The following is a 17712-nucleotide window of genomic DNA, read 5'->3' on the forward strand; positions in this document are numbered from 1 at the left end:
CGGCCTCTGACCGAAATACCTGCCGAAATAGCCGTTCAGCATTTTGCGCGCTGCAACCAGTATGTGCTGTTCTGCTTACCCGGCACTTCCTGCCATCAATGACCACTGTCTTCCGAACTGGCTGTACTGGCGGACTGAAGAAAACAACGCCGAGCTCCCGCAGCTGCTGGTCCGAGAGACGCCCGTCCTCCTTTCCTCCACTCATTTGCTTGAGCAGTGCAACAGTTGTTAGGTTTACATGTGCAAGAGGTTAAATGCAAGGACTGCGCAGACGAAAATGAAAACCCAGATTCGGAGGCCCCGGCCTGGTGTCCTCTCCTCCCGTCGCAATGCCCGGCACGCCGTACCCCCGTGGCCGCTTCGGTGTCCTCCACCCACCGGCCTCCGCGGACCACGGCCAACATTCTCACTCCTCCAGGACTCCACATCGCTCATGTCGGCCCACAAGGAAGCCGTGTCCTGATCTACGCGAACTCCACACCCCCGCCCCGTCCCGTCCCTACCTCCCCACTTGTCCGCCCCTCATCGCCATTCATGCCACCTCCACGCACCCTTCTCCCCACATCCCCAACACATTCCCCCTCCCAAACCCAGGTCCCCCAGTACCTGCTTGAGGACGCCATTGCCTCGGGCGCGGGCGCGTCCACGCACGTGGTCGTCACGCAGCCCCGCCGCATCGCGGCCATTAGCGTGGCAGAGCGCGTGGCGGACGAGCGCGGCGAGCCCGCCCCCGGCAGCCCCGGGCCCGCCTCCACCACCGGCTACCATGTACGACTGGGTGCGGCGGTGACGCGGCACACGCGGCTCACGTTCTGCACGACAGGTGTGTGCGCGTGGGGGTTTTGGAGGGGGCTGTCGGGGGATGCCGGATGGAGCCGTGGAGGGGTTGGGGAGAGTGGAGTCAGGCGTTTGGGATGTGATTGTGATGGCACACACGTGCTCACACGCACTCCCCTTGAGCTGATCTTGCAAGCTGATCTTGCATACACACACACACACACACACACACACACACACACACACACACACACACACACACACACACACACACACACACGCATGGATGTCCCCCGGGGGGCTGGTTTCGGACAGCCGACGCGGCCACTGCGGCCGCGAGCATGCCTAGCCTCGGTGCCGCCGTGGAGTGGGGAGCGGGAGGCCAGCTCCCGCCAGCCCACGGCGCCACACACTCTCACACACTAGCCCACGTCCAGCAGTTCCGGGGGTTCGCTGCTTTCTAGTGCTCCGCAACCGACGCCCGCCAGCATGACCCCATGCAGCCGATGACTCCTTATAAGTTTCTCGACGTCCACAGCCTCGCTCTCTTTTCCAGCAATCATTAGCGGGCCGGGACTGGGATGCGTGTCCTAGCTTGCTTGCTGCACGCCGCCCTTAACATCGCTGTCGCCATTTTCCCTGCTCGTGACACTTGCTCGCTGCCGCCCCTGTGCCTGCAATTCCTCTATCACCCGTAGGTGAGCTCGACTACGACCAGCGGGCGGGAATCAGGGCATTAGGCGTGCTGGGTCAAGGTTGTAGCGCGCCCAGGGCGCGGCGCATACAATGCATATGGGTGCCACTCGGGGTCAGGTCGTTCGTCGATCGCCCGAGGGGGGGTTCCAGGCTTTTTGCGGGTACGTATGACTACCGGGGTCGACGCGGCTACAAGACGCTCGGTATCGGTAGGTATCCGTAAGTAACTCCGTCGCGCCGTCTGGGCGGGCTTCGTTTTGTTGTTTTCTTTTCAACACACGCATACACCCACATATCCCTCCTGCCGCAGGTATTTTGTTGCGGCGGCTGGCAGGCGACCCCAGCCTGCGCGGCGTCACACACGTGGTGGTGGACGAGGTGGGCTGTTGCATGCACACGTGCTCACGTCCGAGTTTGGTCGCATGCACATGCTGTTGTTAGTACCTTTGCTTGAGTAGTCGCCGCTCTTCTCCCAATCCAGAATCGTACGCAGTGTGCCCAACACACTCCCCCCGACTCCTTGTTCGACCCACTCGGGCACGCAACCCCAACCCCTCTTCCATGCCCCGCTCATTTAGTAACGACTTCGGCTGCGGTCTTCAGTGCATCCTGTACCGCTTTTCCAACCATCCTTGCAACCCCGCAGGTTCACGAGCGCTCGCTGCAGTCCGACTTCCTCATCGCGCTGCTGCGGGACCTGCTTGCGGCGCGGAGGGCGGAGCGCGAAGCGCTGGCGGCGGCGGGCGGCGGCGGCGGCCCCCCGCCTCCTCAGCTCAAGGTGGTGCTGATGAGCGCGACCCTAGACGCCAAGCTGTTTGCGGGCTACTTCGGCGGCTGCCCGGGTGAGTGGTATCTACTTGGAACGGTTCAGTTCGCGAACGGACACAGGAGCGCACCTGGGCGCTCTTGTCATGCTACGTTTGGGCAGCAGGGAGCAAACAATGCGGTACTGACGCCAACTCCACAACGGTGCCTGGCCCTCACGCGAGCTAACACCGCCACTCATCCTTCAACCTAGCCTTGTCGTGCCCCTCCATTTGTTGGGCCCGGGCACCCAACCCTCCGCTCTGCCCACCTTTACCTCTCCTGCCGCAACACCGCGACCCCACACCCAACACACGCCCGCAGTGCTCCACGCCGCGGGCCGCACTTTCCCCGTCACCCGCATGTTCCTGGAGGACGTGTACGGCATGACCGGCTACCGACTGGCCAGCGACGCCCCGGCGGCGCTGCGGCGGCGCGGCCCCACCACCGCGCACCAGTACACGCAGTCCGCTGTGGGCGGCAGCAGGTGTGGCGGCGGGCTGTGCGCAGGTGGATGCGTGTTTGGTGTCCTCAGGATAGCGTACGCGCATGCGGTCTTTGTTCCCGGGGTTGTTGTCTATTTACGAGAATTGCGTGGGTTGTTGCCGGTGCCTGACGAGCTTGACCGACCTTTGTGGCCCCAAATCCTGCCTGCTGCTGACGCCCAAAGGCCACTGTGAGACCAACAAGAAGTCCTGCCTGTCCATTTCCTCGCACCAGCCGGAGCACTGGCAAAGCCACCTACACCAAACCACCCGCCCATACCTATCCACCCACTTTCCATCCCGCCGTCCAGGGCGGCCCGCGACCTGGTGTCTCGCGGCTTCGGCGACGATGAGTCGCTGGCCGCGCCCCTCAACCCGGACTACGACCCCGAGGCCTACAGCACCGACGTGCCCGTGTTCGTGCGGCGCAACCTGGCGCGCCTGGACGAGCACCGCATCGACTACGACCTACTGGAGGCGCTGCTGGGGCACATCGACGCCACGTCCGAGCCGGGCGCGGTGCTGGTGTTCCTGCCGGGTGCGTGTGTGGGGCGTGTGTGTATATGTATGTGTGTGGGGGGGGGAGGGGCGTGTGTGTGTGTGTGTTGGGCGTGCGTGCGTGGCCCGCGTATGTGTGCGTGTTCAAAACGCAACTGCAGTCCGTCCAGACGTGTGTGTGTGTGTGTGTGTGTGTGCGTGCATGGTCCGCGTATGTGTGCGTGTGAGTGCGTGTGCGTGTGTGTGCATCGCTCAGCGGAGCAGCACGCACAACAAGTCACTGTGTGTAAAACAGCACCGACTGTCGCACGTGCCTATCGCCGGTCTGCCTTGTGACCGCAATGTGCCTTGCTGCCTCCTCTCCACACAGGCATCGGTGAGATCAACATGCTGTACGACCGGCTCACAGCGCAGCGCGCCTTCTCCAACAAGGGCCCGGCGGGCGGCGCGCGCTGTGTGGTGCTGCCGCTGCACAGTGCGGTGCCGCCGGCGGGGCAGCGCGCGGCGCTGCGGCCGCCGCCGGCAGGGCTGCGCAAGGTGAGGTGGTGGTGAAGGTGGTGCAGATGGCAGGGTCGGGCTGGAAGGGCGCAGCCGGCGTGGAACGCGGGGTGGCGGGCGGCAATAGGCAGTTTGAGGAAGGCAGTCGGATTCCGGATGCGGCAGGCGTCGACACATGCACGTGCGCATGTACATGTATATGCGCATGCACATGCACATGTAGACTGTCCACACAAATCCTGCTTCCTTTACGCTATCATATTGCTCCAAGCTTCCCACGCCCCTCCTGCTGTGCCCGCCGCCCCCTCACCAACCTCAGGTGGTCCTGGCGACCAACATTGCGGAGACGTCTCTGACCATCGAGGACGTGGTGGCGGTGGTGGACACGGGCCGGCACAAGGAGCGCAGGTGCGGGGTGGGGTGGGGATGGGGTTGGGGGTGGAGGGGCGGCCGCTGGGCGCTGGACACGGGTGCGGTGTGCAGCTCCGCCGAGCTTACCCCGGGTGGCCGTCTGCTCGCCTCTCGGCCTATGCCACATTCAAACTCTGTACGCCTGTTGCCCATCGCCATCTCCATTACTAACCATACCATACACTCCCTTCCCCCAGGTTCAACCCCAGCCGCGCTATGTCCATGCTGGTGGAGGACTGGGTGTCCGCCGCCTCAGCGCAGCAGCGCGCCGGCCGGGCGGGCCGCGTGCGGCCGGGCGTGTGCTACGCCACCTACACCCGGCAGCGCTTCGAGGGCGGCGGCATGCGGCGGTACGGCGCGCCCGAGATCACCCGCGTGCCGCTGGAAGAGCTGGTGCTGCAGGTGGGCGGGTGGGTGGGCGGGTGGATAGGGGGCTTATCCGTCCATGCAACTCGGGGATCAGAGAGGGGCGGGGCGATGGGGAGGAGGCGATGGGGACGGGCGATTCGGGTGGCAGGGTGGGATGGCGGGTAGGACGGAGGGTAGGGTGGAGCTGCGTCACGAGCCACGAGGTGTTTGCATTTTCGTCCGGACACATTTCGTTCCTTACATCCTTTTCCTGCTTCCCCACAACCACAACCACACGCGCACGCACGCACGCACTCGCACACCCCTCCGCTCCAGATCCTGCTCATGGGCCTGGGCCCGGTGTCCGAGTTCCTGGCGCGGGTGCTGGAGCCGCCGCAGCCGCGGGCCGTCACCGCGGCGCTGGAGGTGCTCAAGCAGGTGGGCGGGGCGGGGGGGAGGGGTTGTAAATTTCAGCCCAAATTAAAGCCAACTGCTGGGAATGTGGGTGTGAGGGTGCGTTTGTGTGTGGGTGCGTGTGTTTGAGTAACAGGAAGTAAGGTGCGGTCCTCGGGCAGGAGACGGGCAACGTCGCCTCCTCGACGATAGGGTTACACGTCCAAACGCATCCAGCGAACCGTTCACACAGTGTGCGAAGCTACTTCTAATTAATTCGCCCCCAAAATGCTGCTGCTCCCGACATGTGCAGGTCGGCGCATTGGAGCCGCCCGCACCACCCACCACGTCCACCTCCACCTCCACACTCCAGCAGCCGTCAGGCCAGCCCCCACACCTCCCTCAGCAGCCCCAGCAGCCCCAGCAGCCCCAGCAGCCCCAGCAGCCCCTGCAGCCGCAAGCCCAGACCCCCGGGCAGGTCTCCATGCCGCAGACCTCGGCCTCCATCGCCTCCGCCGCCGCGCTGGCCGCCGCCCGCCGCGAGGTCCTGAGCCCCCTGGGTCGGCACCTGGCGCTGCTGCCCGTGGCGCCGCGCCTGGGCAAGCTGCTGGTGGTGGGGGCGCTGCTGGGCTGCCTGGCGCCGGCGGCCACCATCGCCGCAGCCATGAGCCACAAGTGAGGAGGGGGCCAGGGGGCGAGGGGGCGAGCGGGGAGGGGTTAGGGGTCAGGGGCGGGAGTGTGTGGGATGTGGCAGGGAGGAAGAGCTGGAGGTGGGGCCGGTGGCATGGAGACCCCGGGCAGGGTGCGCCGGAAGAGGTGTGCTCGTGTAGAAAACATATACGTTGGGCCACAACCATCTCCACGGCCGCCACCTCCTCAAGTGTCGCACTGGCCCTACAGTACCGTTGCCTTGGCGCCCATCCGGCTGCTGCCGCCCTGTCGCTCGTGTCGCACATCCTGCTGCACAGGTCTCCCTTCCTCACGCCCACGGAGGACCGCGGCGAGGCGGAGCGCGCGCGGCGGGCGCTGGCGGCCCCGGGTGGCGGCGGCATTGCGGCGGGGCAGCAGAGCGACCACCTGCTGCTGGTGGCGGCCTACGAGCTGTGGCGGGTGAGAGAGGGGAGGGGGCAGGGGGGCCGGGACGGGCGGGAGGGCAGGGGAAGGGGGGAGGGGGCAGGGGCCAGGCGGCGGGCGGCAGGGGCTAGTGTCAGGTGGGCTCTCGCGCCTTTGTGGCCTCCACACAACCGCGCGTAACTGGTGCATGCGCTCCCTAGTACACGCGCTCGCAAACACACACACACACACACACACACACTCCATGCACCTCCACCCATCGCTCCCCGCAGATCGCCGGCAGCTCCAAGTACGGCGGCAGCGCCCGGGCGGCCGCCGCCTGCGCCAAGAAGCACTTCCTGCACGGCCAGACGCTGGAGCAGCTGGCGGAGATGAGGTGGGGGCCGAGCGTGTCCTCTTTGGGGGAGGGGCGGTTTGGAAGGCGTGTGGGGCTTCTATGCTGTGCGTGCACACAGCACAACACATCACATCACAACACAAACACAACACAACACGGCGCACAGGTGCCAGCTGGCCGCGATGCTGGCCGACGCGCGCCTGGTGCAGCCGGCCGGGGCTCGGGGTGGCGGCGGCGGCGGTGACGAGTTCGGCGGCGGCGGCGGCGGTCACGGCAAGGCGGCGCTGGCGGCGGCGGGCCAGTGGCTGGACGACCCCATGGCGCCCTGGAACAAACACGCACGTGACCCGGTCATTGTGAGTCGGGAGCTGGGTCGGCAGGCTGTGTCGATGGTGGCTTGGCTACGGCGAAGTTGTGCTTGATTTTGCTGGTTGTGGCGGCAGTTGGGAATTGGCGGTTTCGGTTTCGGTTGCGGTCTGGATTTGGGGCAGGGACACGTGCTTGCTGTGGCATTAAGAGCTGACCTTACACACCCATACCCACTCCTCCGTGCTCTATGTGTCCTGGGTTGGCAACGGTTTGTTCCAGGGTCGGGAATAACTACTCAGACCCACACCCACCATGCGGTAAACAGGTGAAGGCGGCGCTGGCGGCAGCGCTGAGTCCGGCGGTGGCGGTAATGTGTGAGGACTCCAGCCCCACAGGGCCGCCGCGCTGGGCGGACGCGGCGCCGGGCGCGGGCGCCGGCGAGGAGGTGCGCGCAGTCACCACACTTTTAGGTTCAGTCTCTCGGGGCTGCCCGCTTTAGGTGCATGCTCCATGCTCGCACTCGTACAAGAGCCCAAAGTGCTGCCAGCCTGCCACCGCATGGTGCTTGTTCTTGAACGAGCAGTAAAGCAGTAGCTGTTTTGTGTCCGCTATCCCGCTACCTGCCCTGCAGACTCCAATGTTCTGCCACCCTCGAACCCCCCTTCATGCTGCCCTCCGCAGGTGTTTGTGCACCCCAGCAGTGTGGTTCACGGCCTGGCCACGCCGCAGCTGGAGCAGCCCTACCTAGTGTACCTGGAGAAGGTGAGGAGGAAGAGCGGCAGGATGGGTGGGTGTGGCGGGATGGGGGGGGGGGGTGAAAGTCAGTCCCAAGTGCAACATTAAGTCGGGTGGACTGGACAAGGTGTGGAGCAGGTTACACGTGCGTGTGCATGCCTGCATGTTGTGCGCTCATTCAAACATACAGCCTTCCAAACTGCCGTGGCTAATTTCGGGATTTGCCTTAGCAGCATCGAACGTCCTGCTCCTCTTGCACGCAAATTCGTATACCAACCCTCTGCCGCCTTCCCCTGCCCTACACCTCCACACCCTCCACGCCCTCCACACCGAACCCTACAGATGAAGACCTCGCGCCTGTACCTCCGCGATGTGACCGCCACCTCGCCGCTGTCGCTGCTGCTGTTCGGACCCGAGCCACTCACCGTGCTCCACGCCGAGGGCGCAGTGGTGGTCGGCGGCACGGGGGCGGGGGCGGGCGGGGGAGCAGCAGGAGGAGGAGGCGTGCGCGTGGCGTGCCGGGCACAGACGGCGGTGCTGGTCAAGCAGCTACGCCGGGCTTTGAACAAGCTGCTGGAGCAGCGTTTCCGGGGCGCGGGCGGGGGTGGAGGCGGGGCGGGAGGGGAGGGCGCGTGGCGTGGCGGCGCGCTGGGTGATGCGGTGATTGCTGCGGTTCGTCAGATGCTTCGGGAGGAGGACGACCAGAGGTCACTGGCAGCCAAGCTGACGTAGCGGGGCTGCGCGTGGCCGTGGGGTGTGGCCGTGGGGGTGTGGTAGGTTGGCTGGGATGGCACACTGCTGCGGTGTGTGACATGTGTGGGACCGAGCGACTGCGTGCGTGGTGGAAGAATGGAACGACGTAACAGGGCAAGGGAAGCACTTCGCTGACATAGTTGACTGCCGAGAACCGCCCCCGCGCCAACGGCGGTGGAAGAAGGCAAAGTACCGGTATGCGGTTGCAGGAATCGCGCGTTTGGGTGATGCAGGAAGGCAGGAAGGGAGGCTTTCCTGGGCTGTTTGTGATCGCTGAGCGTCTGGTGGCCTTGCAGGTGTGTGCTCTTACTCTCATGCTGCCGATCAGGCTGGTGTGTGTAGCACTGTAACTGTCTCAGGTAGCATGTGATAGAGCTGTTGCTTTCAGCTGGCTAGGTCGTGTCTGGGCGTCTGGAAGGCAGGGCGACACCTCTGCGGGGTGTCACTGTGTGAGCAGTTGCGGGGTGTCACTGTGTCAGCAGTTAACAAAATGAAGGCGCGGACAGGCGGGCTGCGCAGGATGGAGGAGCCATGCACGGCAGCGGGGCCCATCAGGTCCCAAATTTTGTATGGACCGAACCAATTCGGTGCCGCCCTTGCGCTCAGTGTTTTATAGCGAAGATGGCCTGCACGGCTCATTAAAAGGCACGGGGTATTTCCCCTCTAGGTAGCGGGGGTGGGCTTCCGCGATTCCGCCCACACAAACCAGGGGTCGTGCAGCCGCCAGCTTCCTCCTCCTTCTAGCTTCGCTGCCGCTCCTCCAGCACGCCGGGCCACCAGGTGCATCTCCTGCGGGTTGCGGCCTCTGTAGCAGGACTGGATGCGGCGGGGCGTGATAGAAATGCTTGAACAGGCGGGGCGCGGCCTCGCGGCGGCTGCGCTGATGCGGCAGGCGGTAGTGGACTGGTGGCGCACCGACGACATCTTGGCGGGCCCTTGCACGGGAACCGTGCACGTGTGTTCCCACGGTACGCTTGGCTGGAGCGCGGAGGCATCCTTACACCCAGCCCACCCTTGAGTTGTTGCTGAATTGGAACTGCACCTGCCACCGCATTGCACATTCACCCGGATGGTCCTAAGCATGCCGAGGTGGCGTGTGCGGGGCGTGCGGGGCGTTAGCGCTTCCATCTTTGACGAGCCGCCTCCGTGGGCGATGGGCCACAGCATTGCGTTATGAGACTAGTTATCTTACCAACTCGCAGTGGCCTGTGCCCTTCTGGCATAGGAAAGGTGTGCGAGCTCGTCGCCTCATCGCCCTTGCTTCAGACAGCTTTCCCAAATTGCAAGCACAATCCATACAAGCTGTAAAGTTAAACTTGAGCAACCTCAATCTCTCAGGCTGCAATCTGGGCTTCAGTACAGTACAGCGCGATAGCGGACAGACTCGGTCAGGTGACCTTTTGCGCTGCCTCCTTGAGCCTAACACGTCGATGAGTCTGCCCCGCGACACACGCTATATGTCAGAACGTATCAGAGCCCTCGCGACTGCTGCCAGCCTGGGCCTGGCGTTCGGTGGGGGCCTCTTACTTCTCGGACTGCGCCACCGTCGCGACCAGGTCCTCAACCTCGTGTGTCGCGAAAACGAGCAGATGCCTTGCACGACCGCAAGCACTTCTAGTCCGCCTGTGCTGGACGCCATCCCCTCGGAGGTTGCATCGACGGTGAGCGACCTTGGCCCTGCTTCGTTCAAAGTAGAGCATGGATGATACCGCTCGTGCGACTGCGTGGGGAAGATGGGGTTGGCTGCTTACCGGGGCCTAGCGGTTGACGCGGCCACGCTACTTGACCTTGACGCACGGCCTACACGTATCCTTACGCCCGCCCACCGATCGAAGCAGAAGCCCACATGCCTGTGCGCGGACAAGGGCCATCGCGAAGAGCGCCTTCTAGGCGAGAACGGCGTAGAGAACAGCCAGGAAGTGGAGGAAGTGCAGGTGGAGGAGGTGCAGGAGGTGTTCGAGGTGAGTAAGCGAAGCCGTTGGGCGTGGGCTGGGTGGCTGGACTGGCCCAGGCTGGGTACGCTGTTCGTGTGTTGCGCATCGCCTGGGAGCTTGGGCCCTCCTGGGCCCTGACTTTCTGTTGTCTTTACAAGTCTGCCTCATCCGCGCGTGCTGTGCCGCTCCGCCTCGCTCCCCCCCTGATGCAGAGTCTCGCCACGTACCTGGCCCGCCGCGGCCTCGAGCGCTGCGAACCTGTAAAGGAGCTTGGCAAAGGTGGCTGTGGGCGCGTTGACGTGGTGAGCATCCCGCTTCCCGGCGGCGGCGTCATGCAGGCTGTGCGCAAGGAGATCTTCCGCCGCACCGACGGCGTGTCACGTACCGAGCTACTGCAGCAGGAGGTGGCGGGCACGCGCGCAGCAGCGGGCTGCGCCAGCGCCGTGCAGCTGTTGGGCTATACGGAGCCGCAGACGGATGACGACCCACATGAGCTGCTGCTCTCCTACGTGCCGGGCATGCCCCTGTCTGACTACCTGGTAAGTTCGGCGGTATTCAGAGCGTGGCCCAGGGTGCAGTTGCATGTGCGCGCGGGCAGCACGCGTGGATGGGGTGGGGCCGTGGGGGCCATCTGCATGTCTCTGTCAACACGGACAGAGTCAGGTCGGGTTGGCAAGCTTGGCAACCCTTTCTTTTGCCGCTGATGGCTGCCTCCATAGCTGGCTGGCGCCGCGCCACTCTTACATTACTCCATCTATCCCCCCCCCCGTTCCCAGATGCTGGTGCACTGCGTGGACGTGGACAGGCGCAGCGGGGTGCTCAAGAAGGTCAAGAAGAGCAAGCGGGCCAAGGCCCCCAAGCCCCACACCATACTGTCCACTCCGCTCCTCAAGCAGCTGGCCGTCTCGGTGCTCACGGCGGTGGATGCCATGCACAACAACAACATGTGTCACGGCGACATTAAGGGTGACAACGTGTTCGTCGACCTGAGCGCCAGCGATGGCGCCATCCACTTTGTGCTGGGCGACATGGGGACGGCCGAGCCTACCGACAGCGAGGGCATGCTGATCCGCGGCGCTATCGGGGGCTCCTGGCTGACAGCGGCACCCGAACAGCGCGTGCACCTGGCCGGGGGCACGCCGGCGTGTGGGCTGAGCCGCATGATTGACATGGCGTCGGTGGGGCTGCTGCTAGCAGATGCAGCTCAGTTCTGCGTTGAGGCAGGGCGGCTCGTGGCGTACTCGCAGTTTGAGGATGACCTGGACGAGTGGGTGCCCGAGGGCTGCCGCGACCTGTGCGCGCAGCTACTGGCCCCCTCGCCCTCCGACCGCCCCAGCGCCAAGGAGGCGCTGGCACACTGGTGGCTGAACGAGTAAGATAGCCTGCAGCAGCTTGGGCCGCATGCAAGAGAGGGCCATCGGGGTGGAGGACTTGATGCATGTTAAGGCTTGCATGCTGTTTCGCAAGGCGTGGATCCGATGCATTGCAACATGTGGTGAGCGCGGGCATTGACAGAACGGACTGAGGATATGGGCAACGGCGCATGCGCAGTGAGACGGCGATGCGCCAGGACTGTTTTTCAACATGCACAGCCCATGTAGGCTGAGATGCGATGTACAATACAAAGTGTGGGACGGAAAGAACAAGGCTGCCTCATTGCACGCATTTATGGTTTAGAGCTGGCGTGCGTGTGTCAGGGTACGTGGAGACGAAGTGAGCCCGGGAGGGCAAACACACATGGCGGGCTCCTCGTTCCTGAGCATGCATGAGGATAAGTTCTGTGCATATCATCTGGGGGCGAGCGCAGCGCTCTCTGCTGCATCAGGAGGCGCAGTCGCGCAAAGTTGCAATGTAACACCTGGTGTCACACTTCCATCTGTCGATTCTCTGTGCCCGCCGTCTCGCTCGCAGTGTTGCATTGCGCTACGGTACCAAACAGGGGGTTGAGCTATTGAGGGGGTCGTGCAGCCGGCAGCTTCCTCCTCCTTCGCCTCCAGCACGCCTGTTCACCAGGTGCAGCTCTTGCGGGTTACGGCCTCGGCGGCAGGGCTGGATGCCGCGGGGCGTAATAGACATGTCGAATAGTCGGGGCGCGGCCGCGCGGCGGCTGCGCTGATGCTGCAGATGGTGGTGGCCTGGTGGTGGACTGGTGGCGCACCGGCGACATCTTGGCGGGGCCTTTGCTCGGGAACCGTGCGCGTGTGTTCCAGAGAGCCCAAACTGAGATTGGTTGGGGCACGGAGGCATTCTTGCACCAGACCCAGGGGTGCTACACCCCTGACCAGACCCACCCAGAGTTCTTGCTGATTTGAAACTGCGCCCGCCAACGCAGTGCACATTCACCAGGGTGGCCCTAAGTATGCAGGAGTGAGGTGTGCGGGGCGTGCGGGGGTTAGCGTTTCGGCCTTCGACGGGCCGCCTCCGTGCGATGGGCGATGGGCCACTGCAGTGCGTTATGAGACTACCGTAGTCATCTTACCATATCGCAATCGCATGTGCCGTGCTGGCAGGCCCAAGGCGGAGGCAGAAGGGACGGCGGGTATGCGGTTGCAGGACTCGCGCGTTCGGGTGGTGCAGGTTGTTAGGCTTTCCTGGGCTGTCTGTTGTCGCTGATCGCGTGGGTGCGCCGATGGTGGCCTTGCAGGTGTGTGCTCTTAAGTCACTCTCATGCTGCCGATCAGGCTGTTGAGAGTCACTGTCTCAGGTAGCAGGTCATAGAGCTGTTGCTTTCAGCTGGCTAGGTCGTGTCTGGGCATCTGGAAGACAGGGCGACACCTCTCCGCGTCACTGTATGAGCAGCTAGCGAAATGAAGGCGCAGACAGGCGGTCTGTGCAGGCTGCGTGGGCGTGATGCAGGCTGACTCCTTCCTTTGCCGTTTCCGAGGAGGCTGATGAGCTCGGACGAGGATGTGGATACCGCATGCGTGATGCGGTAGTGAAGCAGTCGGTGGTTAACGCCCACTTGCCTCCTCAGGGCAAACCGACTGGGCTGCAAGCGTACACTCTAAAAGCCTACTGTCATGCGTGCGTACAACACAACACCTGACCCATCAATCGCTTCGAACACATGCGTGTCCCAGTACCGTCGCCAGCGGACTGTCACGGACGGTCACACCAGCCAGCTCACGGTTCCTCGAGGTCAAGTGTCTTCCACACAGTCAGACTCGTCTTCTGCAGCCGTAACCATGCACATGAACGGATGCCAGAACAGGTCACGGCCCTATCACGCTAATTTCACGCTCATCCTGCAACACGCATGGCCGTTGCGCAATGTTGTTCCTCGTCAGGGACCGCCAGGGCCCTCACACATGGCTCTCAATCCCTCCCTCCCTCCCAGTCGCAACGGCGGCATTGCGTGGTGCACTGACGTGGTGCACCGCAGCACACATCGCGCCGCACCCAACACTGAACATTACCGGCACCAAGCACATTGCAGACACACCTCCACAACGGCCATTTCCCCTCACCGTGCCCCACGCACCTACCATACCACCCATCCGCCCTCCTCCTCCTCCTCCTGCCGCCACCACACCCCTACCAGCCCCTGTACTTCTGCATGTAGCGGTAGATGATGGGCGGCAGGCCCTGGTTGGAGCGCACGTTCCACCACACCAGGATGATGATGAACAGCATGAGGCTGTTGGACACCAGCCAGATGAAGGTCATGAAGAAGGCGTTCCAGATGTACCACATGCCGCCGTAGTACGGCAGCTCAAAGAAGCGCGGCCCGTTCACGTCCAGCACGTTCAGCGCCACCACCTGCGTACGCGTGTCCATAAGTTTCGCGTTTGTTTCGTGCTCGAGTAGGCATATGCGGTAGTACCGTGCTTTGTGCCGTTTGTGCCGTTTGTGCGTGTGTGTGTGTGTGTGTGTGTGTATGTGCGTGCGTGCGCTGTGTGGTTCGACGCATGGTACGTCGAGTGGGTATCCGCTGTGTCCGGCTGCAGCCCATTAACCGCGCCCCTCGCGCGGCCCCTTGTTCCCCTACTCCACGCCACGCCTGGGCAGCCGCTGCGCACCTGCACGAAGGGGCCAAAGGTGGTTCCGTCTTGGAGCTCCGCGATGGGCCCGGTCCAGTAGGGCACGTAGGTGTAGCTGATGTCTTGGGCCTGCGGGCTGAAGCGCCAGCCGTCGCAGGCGCCCAGCAGCGACACCTGGCCCAGAGACACCTGCAGAGAGAGCCACGTGCGTGTGCGTTAGGAAAGCACAGGGTGAATGTGTGTGAATGTTTTGGGAATACAACAAAATGTAGCCCAGCCAGACGTGATTGTGTGTGAATGTGTGTGCGTGTGTGTAGAAATGCACTGTTCGTAACACGCTGTGCCCGGCTGCACAGCACCGTGCTTGTAAGTGCCGTCTCGATGTCGACTGTACGTTTGATACCGATGTACCGTCTGCACACTCCATTACAGTCCCGCGACCCCGCATGCCTCTCCCCGTCCCGCACACACCTGCACCGCGGACAGAAAGCTGACCTCCACATCCGTGGACATGCCCACCTGCAGCACCAAACATCCACAAACACCAGCATCCGCATCACCGCAGTTCTCGTAAGCAGCATCAGCAACACAGGTACACAGGCACGAAGCCATCTGCTCCATGCCAATCCGGAGCCCAAGCCCCATAGCCCACAGTACCCTCCCTGCCTCTGCTTGCCCCTCACCGTCTGGTTGTCGCTGTCCACTGCCACCACCTGCCAGGCCGGCACCAGCAGCGTGTCGTTGCCGGCGCCCAGGGTCAGCAGCGTGTCCGCGGGCCGCGACAGCGCGAAGCGAGGGATCATCACCAGCGCCTCGCCTGCAGGGGGGGTGCGGGGGCGCGGGAGCGAACGGGGCGTGCAGCAGGGGCCGAGGCGGGGGCGAGGCGTGGCCTTAAGACGGGGCAGCGGCAGGCACAGACGGCATGTGCGCTTTTGCGTCTTGATGTGCTTCCGGTGCTACCCTCCTGTCTTGCACTCACCAGTCCACCCGCCCGCCCCAGCACCCCAACCAACCACCCCAGCACCCCAGAACTCAGTGCATTTCGGGGATGGGGACTACCGTATTGTCGCGGGCCACTCCGTTGTCAATGCGTAGGCCACGCTTTCCTCATCGCATTGGGTTCGGTTTACTTTGGGCTGGTATCTGCAACCCACCCACATACCCAGTAAGTAATAGGCGTTGTTGACGCCGGTGTTGGGGCAACGCGCGTTCATGCCGGGCCAGGGCCACAGGTTGGATACGGACTTCCAGGGCGGCGGCGCGCGCAGCCGCCGGGCGTCGTCGTGGTAGAGCGCCAGCACGGCGGAGGCGGGCACGCCCTCCAGCGACAGCGTGCCGCTCAGCCGCGTACTGCGGGGGAGGTGGGGGTGGAGGTGGTGGTGTGAGGCTGGTGAGGTGATGTGAGGTTGGTGAAGTGGTGTGAGGTTGGGGAGTCGGTGCTGGAGGAGATGGTGTGAGGTTGGGGAGGTGGTTGGGGACGTTGGGGACAAGGCGGGGTAGCAGGGTGAGCACGGCCGTGTGGTGCGCGGAGGGACAGTGAGGTGCGAGGAAGGAGCTACATGAGCTTATGTACGGTGTATGGGGGTAAGGCTCGCGCAGTGCCGAAGTCAACCCCCAGCTTCCCCGCCTCCTCCTCCTCCTCCTCCTCTTCCAGCTTATCCCCATTTGTAAAAGGGAGGCAGAGGCGCCGCGCCGGCCCCGCCCCGCACCTGGGCTGCACGTAGTCGACGTCTGCTGCCGGCACCGAGGCGGCCACCTGGTCTACAAACTGGTACACCTCCGTGGCGTTGATGCTGCGCAGCGTGAGGGGAGGTGAGGTGGCAGGAGTGAAGGTGCGGGAACATGGGAAGGGCGAGGGAGCGAAGCGGTACATGGATAGCTGCAAGGACACGAGGACGTCAACAAGTAGCTCACACTGCCTCAAAAGATCATACGATTGCCATAACCCGACGCCACACGCCGTCCGCCCTGCAACCCGCTGCAGTCCACACCTCCCGCCCCCCAAAAGGTCGCACCCACACCCACGCCCCACACGCACACCTACGCCAACGCCTCACCAACCCAGCCCCACCCTCGCCCCTCCTCAGAGCGCCACCCACTTGAAGGGGCTCTGGATGACCAGCGTGGCCCCGGTGGCCGCCTGCTGGTAGTAGGCCACCAGCGTGATGGGGCGGCCCACCGCCACCGCCGCGGCGCCCACACGCACACGGCCCCCCGCCGTGCAGTTCAAGTACACCGCGCGGTCGTTGACTATGGCCAGCCCCACCGCACCGTACAGCACCTGCCGAGTCTGTGTGCGTGCGTGTTGTTCGTGTTGGCAAGTGGAGTGGGACACAGCGTGTCAGCGGGCAGGGTTCCGGGGCCGGGGTGTTACCGGCGTGAAGTTCCGAAACATAAGAAAACGGCAACGTAAGCTCCCGATTAAGTGTGCTCGAGCCCCCTTGCCTGTTTCAGATATGTCGACAGGCGGTGACACCAGCTTGGCTACTGCTGCTGCGTTCCTGTCCGCGTGCATTGCAGGCAGCCCTCCAGGCCCCCCGTCCATTCCTGACGCCCCTCCATGCCCCGGCCCGCTCCGCCCCGCCCCGCTCCCGCCTTCCCTCCCTCCCTCCCTCCCTCCCTCCCTCCCTCCCTCCCTCCCTCCCTCCCTCCCTCCCTCCCTCCCTCCCTCCCTCCCTCCCTCCCTCCTCCCTCCCTTCCGCCCTCCCTCCTTCCCTCCCTCCCCAGACCTCCACTCAGCCCCCTCCCCCCTGCTCAGCCCTCACCGCGTTGCAGGCGGCGCCGCGTATGTCGGTGCACTCCAGCATGATGAGCGGCTTGCAGTACGGCGCCGCTGCGCTGTACTGGTCTGGCGCAAACTCATCGCAGCTGTAGGGGAAGTGCACCGGGTCGCGGTTGCAGCAATACTCCGCGAGCAGGAAGTTCTTGTGTCCTATGCTGTAAAGATAGAAGCGGGGGCGGGCGTGTAGGATTGGGAGGAGGGGAAGGGGGCAGAAGTGTTAGGGTTTGATAGGGAGTGAGGCGGGCACACGCGCCGGAGTGATAGGGCACGTCCACACTAGCCTGAATCCGCTCACTTGTTGATGTTGTTGGTGATGCGCTGGTCGAAGTAGATGTCACGAAAGTCCGTGTCGTGCTTATTGAGCACAAACAGCTGCGGTTTGCGGCGCAGCGCGATACGGGATACACCATAACCGTGTAAGCTTTATGCGTGTGGATTTGGGACTGCCCTAGGGTCACAGCGTGGGGTCGCAGTGTCCCCGGTCTGCCGCCTGCCCTCATCTCACCTCATATGACAACCAAAGGCCGGCCGTGAGCACCGCGAGGCAGATGACCAGAATCCAGCCGATGAGGCGAAGCGAGCCCTCATACCAGGTCTTGACGTCGAGGGGCCGGTACTTGCGTTTGTGCAGTGGCCGCTTCCCGCCCTGGGCCGGCTCCCCTGCTGACGTCGCCGGTACCGTCATAGTTACTAAAGGTTGGCTAACGGCGAGCAACGTTCAGGTGCAAGGAAATGGGAGCCTCGTCGTGGCGCCATGCGAGAGTCAGCTGCGTGGCCTTTGAAGTTGTACCGTACTTGAGCGTTTAATTTACTGGGGCTGGCGAGTGAACTCGATATCCTACAGGGAGAGCGCTCCTAGGGCCAGGTCTTCAGCGATTGTTTCCGCGCTGGATCCAAA

The 17712-nt window shown here is 63.8% G+C and overlaps 3 protein-coding genes across 3 annotated transcripts; 2 read left to right on the plus strand and 1 right to left on the minus strand.

Annotated features, from left to right (window-relative positions):
• The first annotated feature begins 333 nt into the window (after positions 1-333).
• CHLRE_06g266416v5 (uncharacterized protein) lies at positions 334-8765 on the plus strand. Its single transcript, XM_043062869.1, has 17 exons — positions 334-454; positions 595-823; positions 1784-1851; positions 2120-2315; positions 2602-2764; positions 3074-3300; positions 3631-3797; positions 4078-4166; positions 4367-4571; positions 4854-4955; positions 5224-5585; positions 5879-6020; positions 6257-6360; positions 6488-6677; positions 6956-7075; positions 7312-7392; positions 7708-8765. Exons 1-17 carry the CDS (start codon positions 434-436, stop codon positions 8095-8097), a joined length of 2856 nt encoding a protein of 951 aa, XP_042923575.1. The 5' UTR covers positions 334-433; the 3' UTR covers positions 8098-8765.
• Positions 8766-9323: 558 nt separating this feature from the next.
• CHLRE_06g266450v5 (uncharacterized protein) lies at positions 9324-11919 on the plus strand. Its single transcript, XM_001696489.3, has 4 exons — positions 9324-9779; positions 9957-10079; positions 10265-10591; positions 10829-11919. Exons 1-4 carry the CDS (start codon positions 9708-9710, stop codon positions 11426-11428), a joined length of 1122 nt encoding a protein of 373 aa, XP_001696541.2. The 5' UTR covers positions 9324-9707; the 3' UTR covers positions 11429-11919.
• Positions 11920-12987: 1068 nt separating this feature from the next.
• CHLRE_06g266500v5 (uncharacterized protein) lies at positions 12988-17623 on the minus strand. The gene is made up of 10 exons (XM_043062870.1): positions 17320-17623; positions 17110-17186; positions 16798-16969; positions 16132-16322; positions 15742-15825; positions 15195-15382; positions 14716-14849; positions 14504-14551; positions 14072-14221; positions 12988-13811 (listed from the first exon to the last, which is right to left on the minus strand). The coding sequence occupies exons 1-10, from the start codon at positions 17497-17499 to the stop codon at positions 13587-13589; spliced, it is 1449 nt and encodes a 482-aa protein (XP_042923576.1). The 5' UTR covers positions 17500-17623; the 3' UTR covers positions 12988-13586.
• Between the last annotated feature and the right edge of the window lie 89 nt (positions 17624-17712).

Source organism: Chlamydomonas reinhardtii, chromosome 6 (genome assembly GCF_000002595.2).
Source record: "Chlamydomonas reinhardtii strain CC-503 cw92 mt+ chromosome 6, whole genome shotgun sequence".
NCBI classification, from domain to species: Eukaryota; Viridiplantae; Chlorophyta; class Chlorophyceae; order Chlamydomonadales; family Chlamydomonadaceae; genus Chlamydomonas; species Chlamydomonas reinhardtii.